This window comes from Juglans microcarpa x Juglans regia, chromosome 2D (genome assembly GCF_004785595.1).
Source record: "Juglans microcarpa x Juglans regia isolate MS1-56 chromosome 2D, Jm3101_v1.0, whole genome shotgun sequence".
NCBI classification, from domain to species: Eukaryota; Viridiplantae; Streptophyta; class Magnoliopsida; order Fagales; family Juglandaceae; genus Juglans; species Juglans microcarpa x Juglans regia.
This window is the reverse complement of record NC_054596.1, coordinates 3,209,481-3,232,267: the sequence shown is the minus strand read 5'-3', so window position 1 is coordinate 3,232,267 and position 22,787 is coordinate 3,209,481. Positions and strand designations below refer to the sequence as shown.

The 22,787-nt window shown below is 34.9% G+C and overlaps 2 protein-coding genes across 4 annotated transcripts; one reads left to right on the top strand and one right to left on the bottom strand.

Annotated features, from left to right (window-relative positions):
• Positions 1-376: 376 nt before the first annotated feature.
• Positions 377-15,207, bottom strand: LOC121249858 (serine/threonine-protein kinase BLUS1-like). 3 transcript variants are annotated; one of them, XM_041148682.1, is made up of 21 exons: positions 14,952-15,207; positions 10,698-10,999; positions 10,058-10,312; positions 9,280-9,404; positions 9,108-9,152; positions 8,939-9,020; positions 8,754-8,822; positions 8,506-8,676; positions 8,351-8,416; positions 7,064-7,132; positions 6,798-6,938; positions 6,598-6,671; positions 5,347-5,553; positions 4,032-4,123; positions 3,842-3,918; positions 2,924-3,052; positions 2,792-2,834; positions 2,650-2,702; positions 1,948-2,009; positions 1,809-1,860; positions 377-806 (listed from the first exon to the last, which is right to left on the bottom strand). In XM_041148682.1, the coding sequence occupies exons 2-21, from the start codon at positions 10,863-10,865 to the stop codon at positions 795-797; spliced, it is 1,992 nt and encodes a 663-aa protein (XP_041004616.1). In that variant the 5' UTR covers positions 10,866-10,999; positions 14,952-15,207; the 3' UTR covers positions 377-794. The 3 variants fall into 3 exon arrangements, with proteins under 3 accessions (XP_041004616.1, XP_041004615.1, XP_041004617.1); XM_041148681.1 differs by having other exon boundaries at positions 377-782; positions 14,952-15,206; XM_041148683.1 differs by lacking the exons at positions 377-806; positions 1,809-1,860; positions 1,948-2,009; positions 2,650-2,702; positions 2,792-2,834 and having other exon boundaries at positions 2,998-3,092.
• A 5,491-nt stretch (positions 15,208-20,698) lies between these two features.
• On the top strand, positions 20,699-22,063 carry LOC121251222 (probable pectin methylesterase CGR2). The gene is made up of 2 exons (XM_041150586.1): positions 20,699-21,005; positions 22,050-22,063. Exons 1-2 carry the CDS (start codon positions 20,699-20,701, stop codon positions 22,061-22,063), a joined length of 321 nt encoding a protein of 106 aa, XP_041006520.1.
• The last annotated feature ends 724 nt before the right edge of the window (positions 22,064-22,787 follow it).

The following is a 22,787-nucleotide window of genomic DNA, read 5'->3' as shown; positions in this document are numbered from 1 at the left end:
AAAAAGAAGTAGATGAAGATGAACAAATAAATAGACTGGTTTACAACTTGTATGGGCTTTCCTATCGTAATTGAACCCGAACTTGAATAGATTTGGATGTTGGTTCGGCAGCAGATATTGGTAAGAAACGAAAGCATCCTAGTGAGAAAATGACAGTGCTGCTATCTCCTTGACGACAAGATGACATAGGAACTAGGAGCTTTACAAGCCTATGCCAAAAAATATAAAAAATATTGCTGGCCGTAAACCTTGGCTCCCATAATATTCATGAAGAATCCAGCAAACTCATCCAAACAAAGCTCTATTGTGGGATACATGGAGTTGATGCGTCAGGAAAGGATTGACCCAACCCATCGAATTGGAGAGAGAGAGAGAATGAAACTGTAATATAATTACATTATGCAGTAAATAGATTTTACATGTTACACAGTTTGAATCGAGAAGCAAGATTTCAAAATTGCGTCTCTGGCTTAATACATCTTCACACGTATGATACACTAGAATACAATAAAAAAATGCCCTATACCTCTCGCAGAAGTATCTTAGAGACCCTCGCTAGCCATTGAAGAAAATAATCAGGTGTTGGAAATTATGCCTTCTCATCACTCACCTACTCATAAGTTTGTGCTTCTTTTTGGTCACAAGGTGGCGGTGATATGAAAAACATCATTCCACTTCTTTCTGGGCACAAGGTGGCGGTGATTTGAAAAACAACGCTGCGCTTCATCCACTTTTCAAAACTTTTCTTCTTTGTTGACCAATGCATTTAATTGTCTTTCTAACTGCACACCCCATTACAAAACGGACTGATCAGTGGAAAATTGAAGACCAAGTCAAATTCAGTCCACCAATCCCATAGCATGGTGACAAATTGGGATGAGAGGCACGTTACAAGAGACAACACAATATCAACAATAAATTAGATAATTAAAGCATCAAGACACGCAGGAGCATACATGTAATCATGGCATTATTTAGAATTCAGAAGTAGGGAAGTAAAGCGAAAATAACTTTTAGTAAAGCGTAAATAACTGCCACCAGGTAAGAACATTTGCCTCCTGTTGAACATTCCATCCTGTCTCGACTATCAAAAACCAACTTCAGCAGCCATGCTGCTTTTTATGTCGAATGAAAAAAACTGTCTGTGTACTTGTTGCATGCATTACCTGTGATAGAGTGGCTTTTACAGTGCAAGTGTAGGTTGGTTACTTTGTTATAATGGTTTGGCTTCTAGGCACTATTATTTTATAAAACATCGATTCAACGCATTGTTCTGAAACAGTAGAGTGAAATTCAAATGCAACATTGGCAAAATTTGGCAGGAATGAGTGAAACTACTATTTTTTATTGTTAAAATAAAATTTTGGTCCCTAAAGTGCTTATCAAATTTAAATTTCATATTTGAACTAATGATTGTTTATGATTGATCATGTTTTAAGAACATCTCAACATCAACCTTGTTCTACCTTACGGTCATAGTACAAACAACTGTGACATGACTAGTGTTTTTATACATGTCTGTTCTAGTGCAGATGTATCACACTTAGCCACACGCAGATCTCACAAGATCAGAAGAAAGAGACATGTCAGCAGCAAACACAAAAATGGGTACAAGTATGTCATAGGTCACAATTTGTTCTGATATTTTGATGCCTGCATGTGGCCTAACGTGTTCCGACAATGATACAAGGTGTGAAGAAGAGGAGAAAAATCACAGCAGTTATTGTCATTTGCAATGATAACTTCATGATAAAATTGGAGTCTGACGGGCCAATAAAGCAAACTTAATCCAGCGTATGCATACATACCTGGGCATTTTTCATCTTATGTCTCCGCAATTCCTCAACAAGGTTCTCAAGACTGACATTGAAGATGAGATTGAGTCAGAGTTAAGAGATTACATAGTGAAAATATGTAGTTAGAAGTCATTAGAGATTCATCTAGTACCTTTGTTGCAGATGATTCACTTGATATTGCAGCTCTTTCTCCCTAGAGGTGGCAGGGGACATCTGCACGGTGCTCAAATTTAAGATCAATTAACCAAACGGCATGCAACTGTTGTCTAAAATACTGGCTACTTTTTAACAAGTAAAATACTGGACTACGTCTTCCCTCATAATAAGTTAAATGATGAAACCATTTTACAAGAGAAATTATATGTGCATAAGCGAATCATTCTATTAGTCCCACCTATTCTCGAATCCTAGGATAGAGACCCCATTATTATTATTTTTTTTATAGTAATCAAGAAGTTTTATTCATAAAAGCGGGCAAAGGCCAAGTACACAGGAAGTATACATGAGAAGTACCCAACTGGGTTTTACCACCGAAAGTAAAAAGTCATGGACATTTAGCCCATTAAAAACAAGAACCCCATTAATTTAATCTCCCACTAAAAGAACCATCAGTATGAGGCCATGAGGATGCCAGCTGGCCACATCTAAACCAAATTCTCGATCTCATTTCGACTAGATAGTTTCAGGTGATAACATATATTCTCGCTCTATATATGCCATAGGTGATTGTCAACTTCTATGACCTTATCTTTTACTTTTTGCTAAAAAAACAACACATTACTGCTTAAAGTACAATACTCTTGGACATTTTATTGCATTTAGCAAGAGATCATGTTCCATCAAAAGAAAATACCTGCAGCAGGTCACTTGTGACAGCAACTAGTGGCTCTGGTTCTGGTTGCTTGCCTGTATCAAGCAAAAGGGGTTAAATCCAACAAATTCAGTGCTCGTAGGATAAAGCAGAAAAGATGTGAATGACAAGGTGAGACACATACCAGAGGTTTGTTCCACATACTTGATCAATTTAATAAGTTCTTCCTGTCAAGATTTAAAAAGAAAATAATGGACTATTTTCAGACATAATATCTCTACAATGTAGGGAAGTTTATATATAGATATAAACATACCCTTTGCATGGTGTTCTGCTGCAGAATACATTGCAGAGATGGGAGAAATGAGGCAGATTTAAGGTTAATCTTTGTTGGACTGGTTGAACCTCCAGAAACTGGGCAATTTATGCAGTTTGTAGTAGGACCCTGAATGCAGAAAAAATGGCAATGGTTATAAAGCCATTGCCTAAAGGATAAAAATTCAAGCATCACGACAATTTAATCAAAATAGTCACAATTATATATCATACGCGAAGTTCATAAGGAAAGTTTTTGAGAAAATTCACAATGATAGACGTTAAAACCTCAAGGATGCTAAGCAAGAAAGAGATGGTCAATAAATTCAAACCGAAAGAAAAACCTTGCATCAGAAGCAGTGCTTCACATTGAGATGAGCGTGTCAGTTGCACCCAAAATATAACACAAGCGTAAAACTGAGACAGCCACCAAAAAAAGACACCATATGCTGATGCCTATCCACAAGATGACGATACACTAAGTAGCAGTGCCACTGAAAACAATAATCATACAATGTAACGATCTCTGCTATGCAGACTATATATGCTAATTTCACTCGTATTCCTTTCAGATCTCAGCATAGTTTCAAATAAAGGCCAGTCCCAACCCAAAGCTCCCCAAGTGACAACTATGAGCAATTTGTTTTCAGCATATGGATAAAGATAATTTCAAAAGTGTGAAAAGATAACCAACCCAAGTGTAAGGGAATATAGATCAATTACATATGACCCAGATAACCAGTCTGAGAAGGTCAAAGAGTTCCAAAAGCCATTCCCACACACACTCATCAGTCCACAGATTAAAAACTTAAATACAATAGGCTGCTTTTGAGATATGATATTAGATTGATGGAATCCATATGCTGACCAGGGGCTGAGTTGGGTTGATTAGTGATGTAGCCTATGAATGCATATATACCTTTGGGCTGAGGTCAGCTGAAGTGACTTTAAAGCGCCCTCTACGCTGTACAACCGATCCTTCTGACGTATCCTCAACTGCATAAGCATACGCAGTAAGACCGGATGAGTAATGGAGTATTAAAAGCTTGATAGCATCTTTGATTGCATATAGGGCTCAGTTAAAAGCAAGAAAATTGCAATAGACATACCAGATGAAATCTTATTGGCATCTTTTTTCTGACGATACAATATCGAACCACTGTAGTTATGCTCGGCTTGAAATTTTGGTTGTAGATAATCCCTTTATAACAGTTTCAAGACAGGAGTCATTTACACTGATCGAAATCCAAAGCTTTTAACTCGCATGCATAAGAATGGTTAATCCCTTTATAACAGTTTCAAGACAGGAGTCATTTACACTGAACGAAATCCAAAGCTTTTAACTTGCATGCATAAGAATGGTTAAAAAAAAGTATAGGATCGACAACAAATATTTTTTTTTTAATAAACTACAAGATGACATAATGTTGCACATCCAAACAGCAAGCACACTTTTAATGAAAAGATAATGCTGATAATGTAAAATTCCTGTCACAACAGTGTTTCCAACCAGTCAAGTTCCAATCAAGTCAAGACTTAATACTCACCATGGTTTCTCGGCTACCACCCAGTGGGTGTCCAAACAGACTTCAAGATGAGGCCTCAAGAGTTCTAGCAAAATGAGTGAAGGGTGTAGGTGTATTTACAATCGCTACTAATGTTATAACCATTTTTCAATGTGCTTAAAAAAGTCTTGACATAAACTGCAATAGTAGTTTATGATTATAATTTTTACACCACCCTAGGATTAGTCGGGACTTTGTCCCGGACACCCGATGCCAATAAAGAAATATTATTATAGTTTTTACACAGTTGAGGTATTGTAGGACCAAGCAACCCCACCGCATACTATTTATTGGGCTAGCTTTAACGCAAATGATCACTTCATTATTTACAACTTATGCTCCTATGCTACAATGCCACATGAATGTTGCAATGCAGTTTCTAAAAATACATATTCACTAAGGATATATCACACGTTTGACATGTCACATCACACACAGAACTGAAAAAGAGCTATGTCCAAAGGAGGACATTTATATGTAACAATTGGATAAGGCAATACATACTGAGTGCATGTTACCACGAAATTCACAACTTATGTTTCATGACCTAGCATTTCAGTAAGACAAAGCTCCAAGCAAGAAACCATATTTCTGAATTAGTACTTTCAACTTTGAACGGAACCCTATAGATACTGGAGTAATTGAAAACATATACAGCTCCACACAACCCATCTATCAAGCAAGGAAAGTGGAAACAAGAAGAGTTTGACAAAAAACGTAATTCATATAGCAACAATACAAAACCATACACAGAAAGATTGTAGTACCACTGCAGGTATATATTATGAGCAGCAACAGAAGAAGAAGAAGAAGAGCAACAACAATAATATCAAAGTTCAAATATTTAGAAGTGGCTCACCTGTCCCCGTCACCAACAAACTTTTTAGGAGATAGAGCATTCTCTGCTAGTACTGAACTGCTCATAACTTTTTTATGCTCAGAAATTACATGCTGTGGTAAAATACAACTCTGTCCTGAACTCTCAACCTCATTTCCACCATTTTCTTGATCCACAGCTCTTGGACTACTCACAATAACATCATCCTCACAAACATCAAAACAACCTCTGCATTAAAAGAAACAGTTGCTTCAATGAAGTATGAATTGCAGCACTGAAAAAAATCAGACTGCTAAATTTATTATCCTCTAATTTAGTGCAAATGATGCAAAAAATAAAATAAAAATAGAGGCAGATAATATCTGGAAATATTAAAAAATATTTTATGCAACGAACTATTTGTTAGCATAATAAAGCACTTCTCTATCACCAAGTGCAATTAAGATATTTTCAATATGCTTGTTCCAGGAGAAGATTATTTAGTTGGCCAAGAGATCAACTTCGAATAGTCAGGACTGTGACTTCTGAGGGCACAAGTAGAAGACTGCCATGCATTGTTTTCCTGACCAGATGCTAGGGTGGCTTGGAAAAAATTTAGCCCCTAAAATGATTTTGATTCTCATTGTCATTCAAGGTTCAGTATGTTAGTATGGCAACTGCATAAAAACAATCTGCAGGGGGAATGGCTGTGTTTCTTAATGCTGCTTTGGGAACTGGCAGCCCCCACCAAAAGCAGTGTTAAAGTTAAATGTGGATGGTGCAACCTTTTCTAACATGTAAAAATCTGTGGGAAAATTTCAAGAGATGAGAAGCTTAGTGTGGTTATGGCTTTAAGTAAGATCAAGTATGGGATGGATGAAGTTAAAGATATTGAAACTGTAGCAATTTTGAGGGGCTTGTAGTCCATTTATCATCATGGTATACCCTTATTCTTATTGAGAGAAATTCTTTATTAACTATTGAAGTCCTCAAATCTTCTTCCACAAATCTTTCTCGTCAGGGACCCCTAATTGAAGACATTAAGGGGCGGCTCAAGGTTTTTAACAGTTTTGAAGCCGTCCATGTATGCAGAGAAGCAACAGATGTCGCCCATAAGCTTGCCCAATGTGCTAAATGTGTAGAGGATATGGTGATATGGTGGCAAGATGTCCCTGAGGTAGTAAGACAACAAGTACTGGTTGAATCCAGATTGTAGTGATTTCATTAATGGTAATATAATTAAATTTTCCAAAAGAAATACGACACAATAGGCGGGCCAAAAAGAAGTCATACTTAAGTGCTTGCAGAGGTTTCACAGGAAAGGAAGGGAGTGAACTCTTCAAATCACGAATATCATTGAACCCATCCTGAAAAAGGTATATGTCAAAACATATGTAAGAATGAACTATAATTCAAATATTCAAGGGAATTTTGGAACTTAAATGCAATTAACTGAAAGAAAAATGAGTGTATTTCAGCAATGGTCATAATACCTCATCATTATGGTGAGCATTTGGATGGTTGACCCTTTCCTGGGACAGTATCTCAGCTGGTAACCCAACACCATCATACCCATCTTTCAGCTTCTTACTAGCATCCAGATCTTCAGAATTTAGCATGCCATCATCCCGAATCTGTGAGCAATAAAGTGCTAAAATAAGGTAAAATATAGCCCCAGTATACTTTTCACCAAAGAAACCCTTTTCGAAGGAATCATGAAATTACATGATTAAATAAAACAGTCATTGACACAACTTACAAGGGCAGCCTGAGTTTTTAAATCTTCAAGGTTGAAATTCCAGGCACTTATGCCTCGAATGTACTCTTGCTGCAAAGTAACAAGTATTTACATTTATGGTTTCACTCAATTTTTTTCTACAAATAATCAAATATTAAAAAGCACAGAGAACGTAGACCAAGTACACAAGATGTATACAAGATGAACGCCTTATTAGAAATAGGAAAAGATACAAGAAAATCATGAAAGCTCAGGATAAATAAGCTTCTATATTTGAAAAAACCTTCTTTATGATAGTAATTATGAATATAAATATCAGTTCTCAAAGCAATCAGTAAAGAATGAGGGAACACAAGAAATGAGGTAGGTAGAACAAATTCTAGGATAAGTACAATCATCCAGTAAACCTAAGCTTGACCCGGTGTTGTCAAAGGCGAAAAGTAACCTTAAGGCACAAGGTGCTCACCCAAGTGAAGGGGCCAATCCCTAAACATAGTTAAAATACATGTTATGAACTCAAATAGTTACCTAAAGTAAAAAAGTCCGATTTGATTCAGTTTTTCCTCCAACTGATATTTAATAATAACATAAAAACTATTTTATCAAATGAAATTAAGATAAGGTTGAGTATTTGTTCCATAGAAAAATATAGATCTTCACAAATTTTAACTAAAAGAAACGTATATTTTTCTTTTATAGGGAGGAAATGAGCTTTTAAAAATAAATAAAATAAGAAACAAAACTTGATCAAGCTAAGCTAATTTATAATCTATGTGAGTTTTATAGAGTGGGAACGTATTCTATGACCTACGCTAAGCTAATTGCTGACATTTACAATAGAGCCTCCAACATTTTCTTTCAAATATGCAAAAGTGCAGATTTTTGTGTTTTTTGCCACAAGTTATCCTCAAGATCACATCTTGTTGACTATCCTCTTTTGGAGGTCCTCCCACGAGCTCATAAAGTGGGTAAGCAGAGAGAGAGAGAGAGAGAGAGAGAGAGAGAGAGAGAGAGAGAGAGAGAGAGAGAGAGAGAACAATCGAGAAAACAACATGGAACACTCTACTATGACTTCATCAGATTTTCTTTCCTTCGTAATGATTTGAACCCCTAGTTTGTTGAGGGCAGGAGATGCCACTAGGTCCAAAGACTACCGTCCAAAGAAGAAGCTCATTTTAGGAAGGATGAATTACATGCCCATTCCACATCATAAAGCCTCAGATAATGGGAAAGAGAAGAAAGGAAGGAATATGTGAGAGTTGAATGAAATGCTAATTGTTGTGGACAATGATTTTGAAGAATTGTCACCTGTGATAACTGCTCCTTATCCCCATATAGAGCTTTGTTCTGCACAAGAAGATCAGCCTCTTTTGCCTGAAACAGAAATTCCAATTCAAGCAATTATATCAAAGGTAATGCCGCGCCTGCGACAGTTTACATAAGAGAGTGGTTTGGCAAGATACCTTCAGCATTCTAAAACGATCACCTAAAAGAGCAAGGCCATCAAGAATTCCACGAGCAAGATATTCATTTGTGCGTGCATGTTTAAAGAAAGGGTGCTTTAATAGCTTTTCTGCAGTTGGACGTTTCTTTGGATCCTTCACTAAGCAAGTGGCTACCATCTCTTTGAAAGACTGGAAAAATTAAAACCCTTCAATAACAATATTCAAGAGCACTAGCTGTCAGAAAGATTCTAGTAAAAAGTACATACCTTAGAAAATCTCTTGTCTCTTTCATAGTCCAAACCTGGAGGTGCATTTTGTAAAGTCATCAGCAAAACCTGCAATAATAAATAAAGAAGACCAAAAGATTAAATTGTGAACTTATCCAGCAAAAATACACAAAATATATGCAGTATACAAAAGCAATGTAAGTCGGAAGAACTCAGAAATATACTTTCATTGGTGGGTACTTGGAAAATGGGGCATGGCCATGAGCAAGCTCAAGTGCTGTTATTCCAAATGACCATATATCCGCTCTATTTACAAAGATTGAAACAAAAATAAGATTGAGCAACTGGGAAAAAAGGGACGAAAAACATAGATCGGAGAAGCAAACCACTGACTTGAAGTCATAACCATGCAATTGCTGCATAACTTCAGGAGCCATCCTGACCAAGGAAAACAAAACAAAAACAGTTTCAACCGATGATATAAAAATTCAACCAACTCTGGTGGGATCTCAAAAAGTGGAAAATCATGGAAGGCCCAAGGGCAGCAAAATCAAAAGAAATCTACCAGCATGGAGTCCCAACAAAAGTATTTCTGGAACGTTGCCTATCTCCAGTATCAAACATGCCAGCTGATACCCCAAAATCACCTAACTTGATTGCACCATTAGAATCAATTAAGATATTCCCAGCCTGCAAACCAGAGTTAAGGATATTAATAAGAAAAACACATAGGAATCTATGGGAAAATATAAAAGAGTTTTTTTATCAGAAAAAAATGGAAGTAAATATGATATATATATATATATATCAACTGTCATACAGACGATAAAACAGATATCAGATTTTCATATGCCGCATACTGCACCGCAGAGATTTAACACAATACCAAGAAGTATAGCTCACCTCGTCTCAAAAGGAAGTCTCCTGAGTAGCACATGATGTCAAGAACTCTTGGCTTTAGGAAAGTATTTTCATATATTTGTTACAAGACATGGCATTAACAGTCAACTACTTGTAGTGGAAACAACAAGATATTAAGGTGTTGTGCTGCATAAATAAGGCACAAACATTATTGATTATTACGAGGAGAATGACAGAACCAGGTGCAGTGTTAACTTCACATCTCTTCTGAAAGAGAAAAACAATTCTCCCAAGCATTATACGATGTCATGAACTATAGTTGTTAGGAAACTACTTTTGTATCTTTTTTTCTTGTAAGATACGGCATTTGTTGACTAATACTTGTAGTGGAAACAATAGCATACTAAATTGTGCTGTGCCGCAGAAATAAGGCAGAAACATTTCTTGGCATAAGAATGATATAAGCGGGTGCGGTTCGTTACCTTCACATCTCTATGGATGTAACCATGGGCATGAAGATAAACAAGAGCTTTCAGAACCTCGCGCAATAAAGTAGCTATAACAGGCTCCTCAAAACCTTCAGGAAAAGCAGATTTCATTATATGAAGGCAGGACCCACCAGCCATGTATGGCATCACAACCCAAAGGCTGTGGGCAGAAGTGAAAGAGCAATGTGCCCGTAGCACATTTGGATGATCAATCAAGGTCATTGTCTGTACCTCTCGCCGGATACCATCCTGCATAATTAAAAAATATAAGTAAAATACATCTCAATGTGACAGTAACTTTCAAATAATTATTGATCAGGTTAAGCAGTAAAAAATTTTACGATAAGCATCAGTATGGCAAGCATGACTTCAAAAGCGATGTTAAAAGAAGTTCCATTAATAATGTTTCTACCTATCAGATAGGCCTTTCAAACATGAGCAACTGATTCAACAATGTTTCAGTCAATTCTCTAAGAAAATGCTCCAAAATGTAAGCGCTCTACAAGATATTTGCTACATCACATCACATTGCAAGCATAACAAGTGCAAACCAAATACAAACGTGTGCCAAATATCAGATATCAACTAAATATAAAGACAAATTATATGATAAGGTACATAAATAGGCACATACCATGCCATTAGTGCACTTTTCCAGATCAAGAACCTTGATTGCAACTATCTGATTGCGTGGAATACAGAGAGCCCTGTACACAGTGGCACTGACTCCTTCACCAACTTCTTCATATAACTTATAATCCTTTGCATTGACAGGAAATCTTTTCTCCGATACATACTCCATGGTTTCTTCTTACATAGAACCATTAACACCCTCTTTAATCCTAAATGTTCCAGAGAACATGAATAAAATGTACGCCGAGGAGGTACGTGTCGTCAACTTGATGTGGGGTTTCTTCCAATTTGGCAGCATTTTCCCTTTTTTCAACACAAAATAGTAAGTGTATCCAGTGATTTCATCAAAAATTTTGTATACAAGATCTCCTAAAGTCAAAATGGCCAATATTTACAACAACTCTCACGCAACAGACTGATAACAGTGCATACAGGATTTGATGATTCAAATATGTCAAAGACAACACACTGCAGTCTATTTAATGATTCGTCAACCCCATCCCTAATGTCCTCAGCAGAACAGCATGCTAATACTATCCAATCCTGAACTATAAACAATGCTCCCAACACTAACTCAAACGTTAGTGTATAATTTGCAAGAAGAATATGACAAAATAATATTTCTAACTCCTACAAAATTATAAAGACAGTCACTAGAGTGGTACAGAAGTACTTATGGAAAAAAAAATGGTATGGAAGCTGAAGCAGAACAATTGGCCATTTAACAGTTTAAATAATGATTTCGGCATAATTTTGAAATATAATAAACATAATAGATGCATTCAACACCAGAATGGACAAACAATATACAGAAGGATGACATTGCCTACGGCCCTACACTAGTTTGTGACTCAGATCGGGAACAGTATAAGGAACTGATTGAACTCCACAATCTCGTGTTTCAGGAAAAAAAAAAAGTGCATGAACCAGGAGTGATTTCAATAAATATGCAAATTTCTACCTTTTGTATGTGTGTGTTTTTGAGATTCTGTCCCTCATTCCCGGTTTTCCAGATATTGAATTCTCATGAGAAAATCTTAATTCATCAACAAATAAAATGAGTTGGGAACTTTCTCTAATTAAAAAATACTTCTTCAAAGAAGGGACTTGATCAAAGTATGGCGCCATTGCGCCTTCCATGCATTAAAGGGATGCTGACATAAAAATTGCATTATAGAATTGCAACCATTAGTGTTGCCAACATAAAAGTGTAAGCGCTCTACAAGGTGCTGGCTAATCGTTTGAGTAGGGTGACATAAAAATTGTTTAGTAAATGGCATTTATAAAATCATCTCCAAGGTGGTGGCTAATCGTTTGAGTAGGGTGATGGAGAAGATAATTTCACTATCTCAAAATGCTTTTGTAAAAGGTAGGCAGATTTTTTAGATTCTGTTTTAATTGCTAATGAATGTTTGGATAGTAGATTGAAGTTGGAACAAGCTGGTATTCTTAATAAATTGGATATGGAAAAAGCCTACGACCATGTAAGTTGGGATTTTCTTGATTAGCTTTTGAGGAGATATGGCTTTGGTGTTAAATGGAGATCGTGGATAAAGCATTGTGTTTCGACTTCAAAATTTTCTATATTGGTGAATGGAGAACCGGCTGGTTTCTTCTGTAGTTCTCGTGGCTTGAGGCAAGGCGATCCCTTGTCCCCTTTTCTTTTTGTTATGATCATGGATGCCATGAGTAGAATGATTGAAAAGGCTGTGGAGGGTAATTTTCTGTCCAGTTTTGTGGTGGCTAATGAGATAAGGAATAATTTAAAGATTTCTCATTTGTTATTTGCTGATGATACACTGCTTTTTAGTGAGCCTGATTTGGATAATATACGTGCTTTAAGAGCACTTTTGCTGTGTTTTGAAGCTGCTTCGGGGTTAGGAGTTGATTATCGAAGTCTGAAATAGTTCCTGTGGGTGATGTTCAGAATTTATCAGATTTGGCAAACTTACTGGGGTGCAGAATCTCTTCTTTGCCTATGAGGTATCTTGGACTTCCTTTGGGGGCTTCATTTAAAGCTGTAAACATTTGGGACGGGGTGATAGAAAAAATTGAAAGGAGGTTAGCTGGATGGAAGAGGATTTTTTTGTCTAAGGGGGGTAGACTCACTCTTATAAAAAGTACTCTGCCTAACCTGCCCACCTATTTCCTTTCTCTATTTCCTCTTCCAGAAAGGGTTGAAAGGAGAATTGGGAGTTTATTTCGAAACTTCTTATGGGGAGGCATAGGTGAGGAAAAGAAGTATCATTTGGTTAGTTGGAAAAAGGTTTGTCAACCGTTGGATCGCGGTGGTTTGGGGATTAAAGATATAAGGTTTTTTAATAGAGCTTTACTTGGGAAATGGCTTTGGAGATATCAATTGGAGAGCAAAGCTCTATGGAATAATGTGATAGATGTGAAATATGGAAGTTTGTGAGGAGGTTGGTGTTCTAAAGCATCTAGTGGAGCTTGCGGGGTTAGTTTGTGGAAATTTATTAGAAAAGGTTGGGATTCCTTCTCCATAATTTCAGATTGAAGATGGGAGATGGAAAGAGGATACTCTTCTGGCATGATCTGTGGTGTAGGGATACTGCTCTTAAGCTGGAATTTCCTGCCCTTTTCAAAATTGCAAGGGATCAAAATGCAGTTGTCTGTGATTTGTATTGTAGTAGTAGCAATAAGGTTGAATGGAATGTTATTTTTAAAAGGGATGTTAATGATTGGGAAGTGGATGAAGTCAAGGCTCTGCTGGTTAGACTTTACAGCTCAAAACTGGTCCAAGATAGAGAGGATTGTATGGTGTGGATTCCTGCTAGAAATGCTAAGTTTTCAGTTTCATCTTATTACAAAATTTTGTCAAGCCATAGTAGTTGTGTATTCCCTTCGAAAAGTATTTGGAAAGTGAAAGTTCCTTCTAAGGTTGCTTTTTTCTGTTGGGTGGCTTCTTTGGGCAAAGTATTGACTATTGAAAACCTTAGAATGAGAGGTTTGTTTATTGCGGATTGGTGTGTTTTGTGCAAAAGGGATAGAGAATCTGTAAATCACATTTTCCTTCACTGCGAAGTGACAAGATTTTTGTGGAACGAGGTTTTGAGTTGGACAGGATTACATTGGGTTATGCCCAGGGAAGTGGTGGATTTATTGGTAGGGTGGAAGGGTGTGAAGGGCTGTAAGAAGATGATGAGTGTTTGGAAAATGATTTCTCATTGTCTTATGTGGTGCATTTGGCTCGAAAGAAATGGAAGATGCTTCGAAGATAGAGAACATTCTTTGGGAGATCTTAGGGTTTTTTTCTTGAGTACTTTGAGTTCTTGGGCTAAAGCTTTTGTAATAGCGGATAATTTTCTGCATCTGTTTTAGCTTTATGGTGATAGTTTTCTTTTTTGTTTATGGAAGTTGTAGGTATTTCCTTTGTATACGTCCTTTGTACTTGGGCTTATGCCTATTTCTTTGAATAAAATTTATTACTTATCAAAAAAAAAAAAAGAACTGCAACCAAAACGGTTTCAAGGACAATCATTCAAACTCTGAAATGAAATTGACCCCAAAACACTATTTTCGTGCACATGGCAAAAACATATTTTACCCAGACAATTTCCATTAAACTTTCATTATAGCTAAATTTCTGAATTCCAGATTGCACTGGCACAACGGTAACCAAAGGGTACTGCCCAAAGAGCCACATCACCAGCAAAATCAACAGGCACCAGCTTACTCTAAGGCAATTAATCTGATTTTAAATCATAAAATCTCCCTCTAAGAACAAATGCAAAACACTCCCTGATTTCTATCCAAAGACAGATAAGCAAAACCAGTCTCTAAAGCAGCCGTTGTTAGCATAACCCCGAATTTGACTTCCAATGCAATGCTTACAGCAATGATCAACAAAAAATAGCACTTACATTCCGATTTCCTAAAGCAAAATAATCGCAAATAAATAGATAGCAAAGACCAAAAAATTCAACTCCTAGCCCATCCCAAATCCCCAACTTAAAGTTGCAATCACCCAATTTCCAATTTCACCTAATTCAACAGAAGCATTTCATTTAGAAACATTGAATTGATTCCAAAAGTAGAACATAACTTTCATGCTCAACGAATCAACAAAGCAATGAATTGTGATTGAAATATTTCCTTATTATTATTATTATTATTATTATTATTATTATTATTATTACTACTGCCTCTTGAAAAATCAAATCGACAGAATAAAAAGTAAGTAAATAACTAAACAAATAAAAGCAGTAGAATTAATCGGGCCGGATTACGGACGGACCTAGGGTTTCAGTAGCAAGTACATCGAATCAGAACTGAATCGGACGGGTCTAGGAGAATAGTAACCCGAGCTCTGACAAGACGACGTCGATTCAGCTGTAGTTCGACCTGAACTCTTGATGGTCATGAAGACGGGACGACGATGAAGGTTTTCAATTTTCAGGGTGTCTCTCTCTCTCTCTCTCTCTCTCTGTCCAATGTGTCTCTGCGTCTATCTGTATCCAACTGTACGAGTCTAAGGTCCAGCGATCGAATCTCTCCCAGTTTTCTTATACGGAAAATTAATAAATAAATAAAATATATTACAAAAATTGAGACTAGAAGCCTAGAACCGTTACAAAAGTAGTACAGAATCTGTTGAGACAAAGCAGGTTGACTCATTAAAGCAATTGTCGCCTCTATAAGAAAATACTCCTTATCTTAAAGCCAATGGCAGTAAAAAGTCTCGAACTATTTGTATATTTTTTGTAGTTATAGAGTCGATGACATTTGATACTATAAATTTGAGTCAAAATGCAAATGAAATCTTTAATGACCCAACAAGTTAAATAGTTTAATTAATTTAGTAAATAATGCCCCGACTATTTTTTTCCCAAAAAAATAGATCAGTGAAGATTTTGATCTCCCGTTTCTAAGCAACAATCTGCATGATCAAGTGAATGGATGCAAAAATTAAAAAACCTAAACTCGGGATAAAAAAAAAAAAAAAAAAACTATGACTGTATTAATATAGGATTAGGCTCTTCCATTAATATCCAAATTTGCGCATGCTTATAACTTATAGACTCCATTTAGACAGTCAGATGAGATGCGATGATTTAAAATAAAAGTTAAAAGTTAAATAAAATATTGTTAGAATATTATTATTATTTTAGAATTTAAAAAAATTAAATTGTTTATTATATTTTATATGAAAATTTGAGAAAATTATAATCATGAGATGAGATGAAACTGTAAGCCCTAAAAAAAGGGATTCATTAATCCTTCTTTGAATAAAAATAAGTACTCAAAGTTGAAAGCTTTTAAAAGAAAGTTTGAAAAAAAAAAATGCATGTTTCGAATCGACAATATAATTCTGGCAGTACTGACTTTTTAAGTATATATAGAGCAATATATTTTGAGTGGTATTATATAATTATTGGCTAGCCAGGTACCTGCAAGGTTATGAGAATAGCTAGGCAGTTCATGAAGCTGGCATTATTAAGGCCAGGCACATGATGCCACAACTTGAAGCCATGCAATTTAGTGAAAACGTTCCCTCCTGGCCTGATCTTGTCGAGGTCCCGAAGCTCATACTTGCTTGAGTGAGAGAGAGAGAGATACACACATACACATGACAAGAATCATGAAATGCGATACGAAGCAAATTAACCTGGCCTCCCTCTTGTTTTAAACGGTGATCTGCATCCAGCTCCCAGCTTCATTATATATATTAAATTATGGCATTTATATATATGCCATATAGAATTTAATATCATGATGATCATGTGTGTACGTAGCATTCTGGTTATATATTTATGTGAGCATGATAATAATTTCCATATGGATCGCTTAGAGCTATATAGAATATATATATATTTAACCTTTTGTTTGTTTGAAGATCCATCTTTAGATCGATGTGAGTACAGCTTCCAGTTCGAGTACGTGATATCTTATATATATATAAGTGTTGTTCCAGTTTCCTATTTTCTTTAATTATTAACTATATATGGTTTTTGATTTCTAGCTGAATGTTGAAATGGTTTCAGGATATAGAGGAAAAAAATCGATAGGTGGACAAGGTACGTACGTACGTAGTACTGTATGATAGAAATCATGCAATATTCTATGAGACCCAATGTAAGAAACCTTCGAGTCGCTGATGATCTCCATCGTAAAGGTCTGATCATCTGTAAAGGTGAATATATACTTAATTCCCTGCTGATCTATGGTTCTGCTAATTTCATCACGCTCTGAAGATGATATTTGTACTTATGTGGAGATCATCATGAACCAGCTTGATGCAGAGACTATAATTTAAAATTCATGAAGCATGCATCCAGGTTAGAGGTGACTCCCCGAATCCTTACTACAGTAACTCGGGGAGGTGATCAACTCATGCATGTGAGGTCCTTACATTAATGAAAATTATATATATATATATATATATATATATATATATATTTCATCGTTGGCAGGCACTCATGTGTCCTGTGATATTGGCAAACAATACCGCATTTCCACAGAACAGTTGGCTTTAAGAGATTCCAAGTTCAAAAACTATATCAATATATGGATCGTGAAGGCTTTACAAAGAGTATATATATATATATATATATATCTTGATCAGTGACTAAGATCGATCGGGAGATGAATGATGAAGAAATCGATAGGTCATGCATGCCATCATATGGATCAGGCCGTACGCAGATACGTACAATACTAGTGTCCGACAAGAAAGGCACTTCGATCGACAATGTAATTTTATGGAGTTTGTTAAATCTTCAGTAGCAGGCACTGATATTCGACCGGCCGTGTGATGACAGAATTAAGCGGAGAGGACAATAATAATAAGGATGCATGCGTGAGGGATGCAGTACTATATACACTATCTGAACCTAGTGATATAAAAAAGGGTACGTGATGCTCGAGGCCATCATGCATGGTGCTGCTATATATGGACTGATCCGGTAAGTAGATCATTAGCTAGGGTTTTCATCTAACTTATAAGAGGTGAACGCGCATTGAATGGGCATATATATATATATATATAGCGGGTTAATGAATTAACCTCATTCTGATGTATATCATGCAGATACATAGAACTCGTTTAGTCCTTGACAACATACAATGCAAAAGTAGTGATCCCAGAATTAATCTGTGATCACTGATATGAAATGAATGGTACTATATATATATGCTTAGTAATATTTGGTGGTATATATATATATATATATATGGTCGAAGACTATGAAATACCATGAAATGTTATAAACAGCACAAAAGGATTAATTTACTATCCGCATCAAAACAAAAGGGGCCAGCTGCCGGCGGCTCCAGTATTTTCACGGCCTCATGGATTTCCTGGGAAGACTGGTTTGGAGCTGTGTAATATTATTCTGTGATGATCACTTCATGATTTAGCATATATCCAGCTATGGTCATATAAAAACGTACTTATTAAACATCTTTTTTCGGCACGAATTAAAGGTGGCCAAAATATGGAAGTGGTAGCATAGACTATATATAAGAAACATTAGTTTCAATCCTTTTTTTTTTAGGTGACAATGCAACTTCGATGCGAGACATTTTTGCGTACGTCGAACTTGCATTATAATGGAAAGCAGTGACAATGGGGCCCCTTTTTGGTTGATAATTTCCCCGCTTCAAAGTTCAAAGGACAGCTCTCACACTTGCCGGAAGCTTGAAAATGACTTTGTACGTGTACGTGGAATCTCAACCACAGGGGTTTAGGCCACCTAGCGTACGTTGCTTTACAATCAATTATTATTAATCCTGCAGATGCGAGAAAATCTTTATTCCAGCGGTTAAATTCCCACTAATATTCTTATCATCCTCTGTAGAGGGTCAAAAAAAAGAAAGAAAACCTTTTTCCCAAGCCAGCCAGCTTTAAATTAAAACGATGTACCATTATTATAAAATGAATGTTATTGTCCGTTTGTCATTCCATCTCATTTTATCGTTATAATTTTTTTAAAATTTTATATAAATTAATATAATAAATAATTTAATTTTTTAAATCTTAAAACAATAATAATTTATAATATATTTCGGATTAATTAAACGGTATCATTTTCATTCCTTGTTTAAAATAAGGCACGTACAAATCCGCCTTCTTTTTCTTTTTTCAAAATAGACAAGCTGGGATAGGCTCGTGAGTCACGAATATATACTTCGATGTTAACAGATCAGACAGAGTTATCTAGCTAATTATATAAAGTACAGTGAAATTTCGAACGATAGAAGACATCGTCGTACGGTTGACGTACGTTGGAGTATTTTAGTACTCTAATTAAAATATATCTACAGTCCCTTTAATTAGATCATGCACCCTTATATTATAATATAATACATACTGATAGCTGTTCATATTTTTGTAAGTGGTGGTTATATATTATAATATTAGAGGATAAAAAGGACATGATCGCATGAATATTCAACTTAATTTAATACTACAAAAATTAATTAATTATGACATACATGTCGCCACGTATACAATTTTTTGGATCATAAAATTAAGGGCAATTTAACTGTGAAGCTAGCATGATGAAAAGTTTGAAAATTCCCACTCAAATGAATGTAAAAAGTCCTTAATTTAAAAAGAAAATGATTTACACTCAATATTTTTTACAACACTTTATATAATTATGTTTTAAATTAAGAATATTTTTATAAAATATCTTATAAAAATAATATTATTTTATAAAAAATCCTCATTTTATAATATTGTTATATATAAAATTGTTATGTAATATATTATGTGTATATCATTACTAAATTTGGAAAGCATCATGTTGATCAGCATCCCTTTTACCAGCAATTTTAGGTACGTACGTAGGACCTTTTAGCTCATGTATGTATCATCTTTGACTTTTCAGCCCTCATATATATATATATATATATATATATATAATAAATTCAAATTTTAAAATCTTTTTCGATCCTCTTGATCTTTTTTATATATATGCTTAATTTAGGCAACGGTTTTGTTTAATTAATTTCTTTTTGTGCGTGCAGGTAATGACATTATTATATGCAATATGCAACCATCAGAAAGTAAACATGAAACTGGGGCTAAAATATATAACTTTTAAGTAAAGTTAAAAAAAATAATTATAATAATTTTTATAGGTGTCACTTAATTAAATTTAGATTGTTCTAGTTAATACATGTATATTAATATCAAAAGCCTAATTTCCAAAAATGGGGAGATAGAAGTGAATGCATGTTATAATTAAGTTAATGTCAAATTAAGAGAATTATATGTGTGTATATATATATATATATATATATATATATATCGTATAACTTTATTATTGTAAAGAGTTGTACGCATATAGGTCAGCACTTACGTGTATATACAATACACGATTAAATTCATGACAGCAAAACACCCATATATATATATAATATATATGCATATACATGAACTAAGAATCATAAGTGGTACTAACAGATCATATATAATTTCTTTGGATGGTAATTAATTAAATCATTCTGTCTATAATATATATATATATATATATAAAAACTGTCCATTTAAGCGAAGAGATGTATATGGTATCTATTCCATATAAAACATGTGATATTTTGATAATTTCACTTTTCAATATATATAATAAAAAGTTATTTAAATACTCCTCATTTTACACTATTTTGATAAGTCCCTCCCCGGACTGATCTATGGCAAGTTGTCTATACATGCCAAACACTATTCTATCTACTAGTAGGTTTTTAATATATCCCTTATATCTTAAAAGCCGCTATACGCATATGAATAGGAATGAACAATCACTTCATTCTTTCACTTTCGTCCCTCTATCTAGCCGAGTGTGTACATTTGTGTCCCTAAGTTCCTTATATTTAGTTCGTCTGACCGAGGGTGTTTTGGTCTTTTTAGTAAAGGTCCTATGCATCTTCTGTTTCCTTCTCTCTCGACCCAGACCCCCTCTCTTTTCTGTTTCTGCTTCTGTTTAACATGTTTAACGCCGGACAATTCCTATTTTGAAGAAAGCATGTGGAGACAGCATGCATAAAATTTTGCATGTTGGCCCAGACACCTGTTCGGTAGTTTCTAAATTGCTTAAAGAGGAGGAAACTAAAGCATGGGGCGTGGAACCATATGATATAGAGGATGCAGATACTAACTGCAAAGCTCTTGTCCGCAAAGGCGTTGTGCATGTAGCTGATATCAAGTTTCCTCTTCCATATAGGCCAAAATCGTTTTCCCTTGTAATTGTTTCAGATGCTCTGGATTACTTATCTCCAAGATATCTCAACAAGACCCTTCCTGATTTGGCAAGAGTATCAGCTGATGGTCTTGCGATATTTACAGGTAAATCTCCAAGAGAAGTTTATCCTCTCTCTCACTTTGCATCATGGGTGCTTGAGTTTGGATTTAAAATTCTTTTCTCACCCTCAATATTTTATCGTACAATCCGTTACCTGAAGCAAATTATTTTTTCCATTATATTAGCAAAAGGAACTAGGTGTCCATGTGCTATGCTGCTTGAGTTTGGAAGCCGACGGATATGATGGGGGTATTAAGGCTTAAGTGACTTTTCAACTCATTCCCTTAGAAGCTAAAATGGATGATGGGGATTCAATTTAGGAAGATATTTTCCTTACCCAACAAATCAATGGCTATGATTCAAAGAGCTTTATACTTAAAATAAATAAAATAGTAAAACTAAGGGTAATGTTGTAAAATCATATAATTATACCCTTCCCTCATTTTAATAAGTCCTATTTAAATAAAAACATACTCATTTTAAAATATAAAATACATAAAAGAATATTTCATTTAAAGAATTAATAAAAATGACATAAAAGAACATTATTTATTAAATATTGAACGAAAGAAATTGAACTGCATCGTATTGAGATCTCGACACGCGAACTCTCTTCTATAGTTCTATAATAAGAGATGTAACATGATTAAAAATATGAATTCTAAGTACTTAATGTATAAATTAATATATGCTTGTGACACATTGCTTGATCACAATATATATGCATATTCACAACTTAATTTACACGATGATCATAAAGATGTGTCACGCATTATATGATCTGCCACAAACCAGCCAGCCAGCATTTTGAACTAATCTTTTTGTTAAACTTGTATTAAACAAATTTAGCAAAATGATCAATTTGTAAAATTTGTATTAAACTATAGCATATTTTGAATTAATTAATCATTTTTCTTTTGTAAAAAATCATATGATTTTTGTAAAAAATCTAAATTAGGCAAACGTCCCTTCGACGTTGCTTATATATACTATATATTCTCTATCTTCCATCGAGTAATTAAGTCATGGTATGCGTATGTACATACGTGCTGTTATTTATAATTATTTGCGGTGTATGCATTCTGCAGGATTTTCTTTCTAGAAAGTCTGCGGTTTGGCTGGCAATAATCTTTAACCTCCATCTGTTTAGAATTAATGACCCGACCTGTGCTAACTCGATCGGCTTGTTCTTGATAACTTTGTCTCTGTCCCCATGCCATCATGATGTAAATTATTATAATTTCTCTCTTCCTGGGAAAGTGGCTGTCGAATTCATTTGGAAAGTTTAATGTTCTCGAACATCATCCCTCAACCGTCGATGTAGATAATCCATATACATACACACACATATATATATATATATACTTTTCCTTTAATGGTGACATTTTAAGGAAAAAAAACAATTTTTTTTTTTAAATCTAAAGTTTGACCTTCAAAACAAATGAATTAGTTGGCACATGCGGCACGAAAACCATTACACGGGCTTCACATGCAGCCGATTAATATATACATATCTGAATATATATATACACACATATAATAGGATTGATGAGATTCTTAAATTAATGGAAATAAGAAGCTTAATATTAAAAATGAGCTAATAATTTTAAGGATAATGCTAGTACTTGTCCATTTGAAACATATTGCTCAAATGATCTTCTCGACGTCGCACCACCTTATACATGTTATATTACTTGGTTTATCAAAAAAAATTAAAAACACAAAAATGATATAGATAACGCTTAGAGTTTCATTTTTCATGTTTTTATATTTTTGGACCCCATTTTATTTTGAATATAATTATTTTATATTCTTTTTAATAAGTC

Coding starts and splice junctions, on each gene's coding strand:
- LOC121249858 (XM_041148681.1), bottom strand. CDS start 10,865: ATGGAGTATGTATCGGAGAAAAGATTTCCTGTCAATGCAAAGGATTAT. Junction 3,919..4,031: donor TGCCAATAAGATTTCATCTG/GTATGTCTATTG, acceptor ATGCTTATGCAG/TTGAGGATACGTCAGAAGGA. Junction 3,053..3,841: donor CAGCTGACCTCAGCCCAAAG/GTATATATGCAT, acceptor TTCTGCATTCAG/GGTCCTACTACAAACTGCAT.
- LOC121251222 (XM_041150586.1), top strand. CDS start 20,699: ATGCATAAAATTTTGCATGTTGGCCCAGACACCTGTTCGGTAGTTTCT.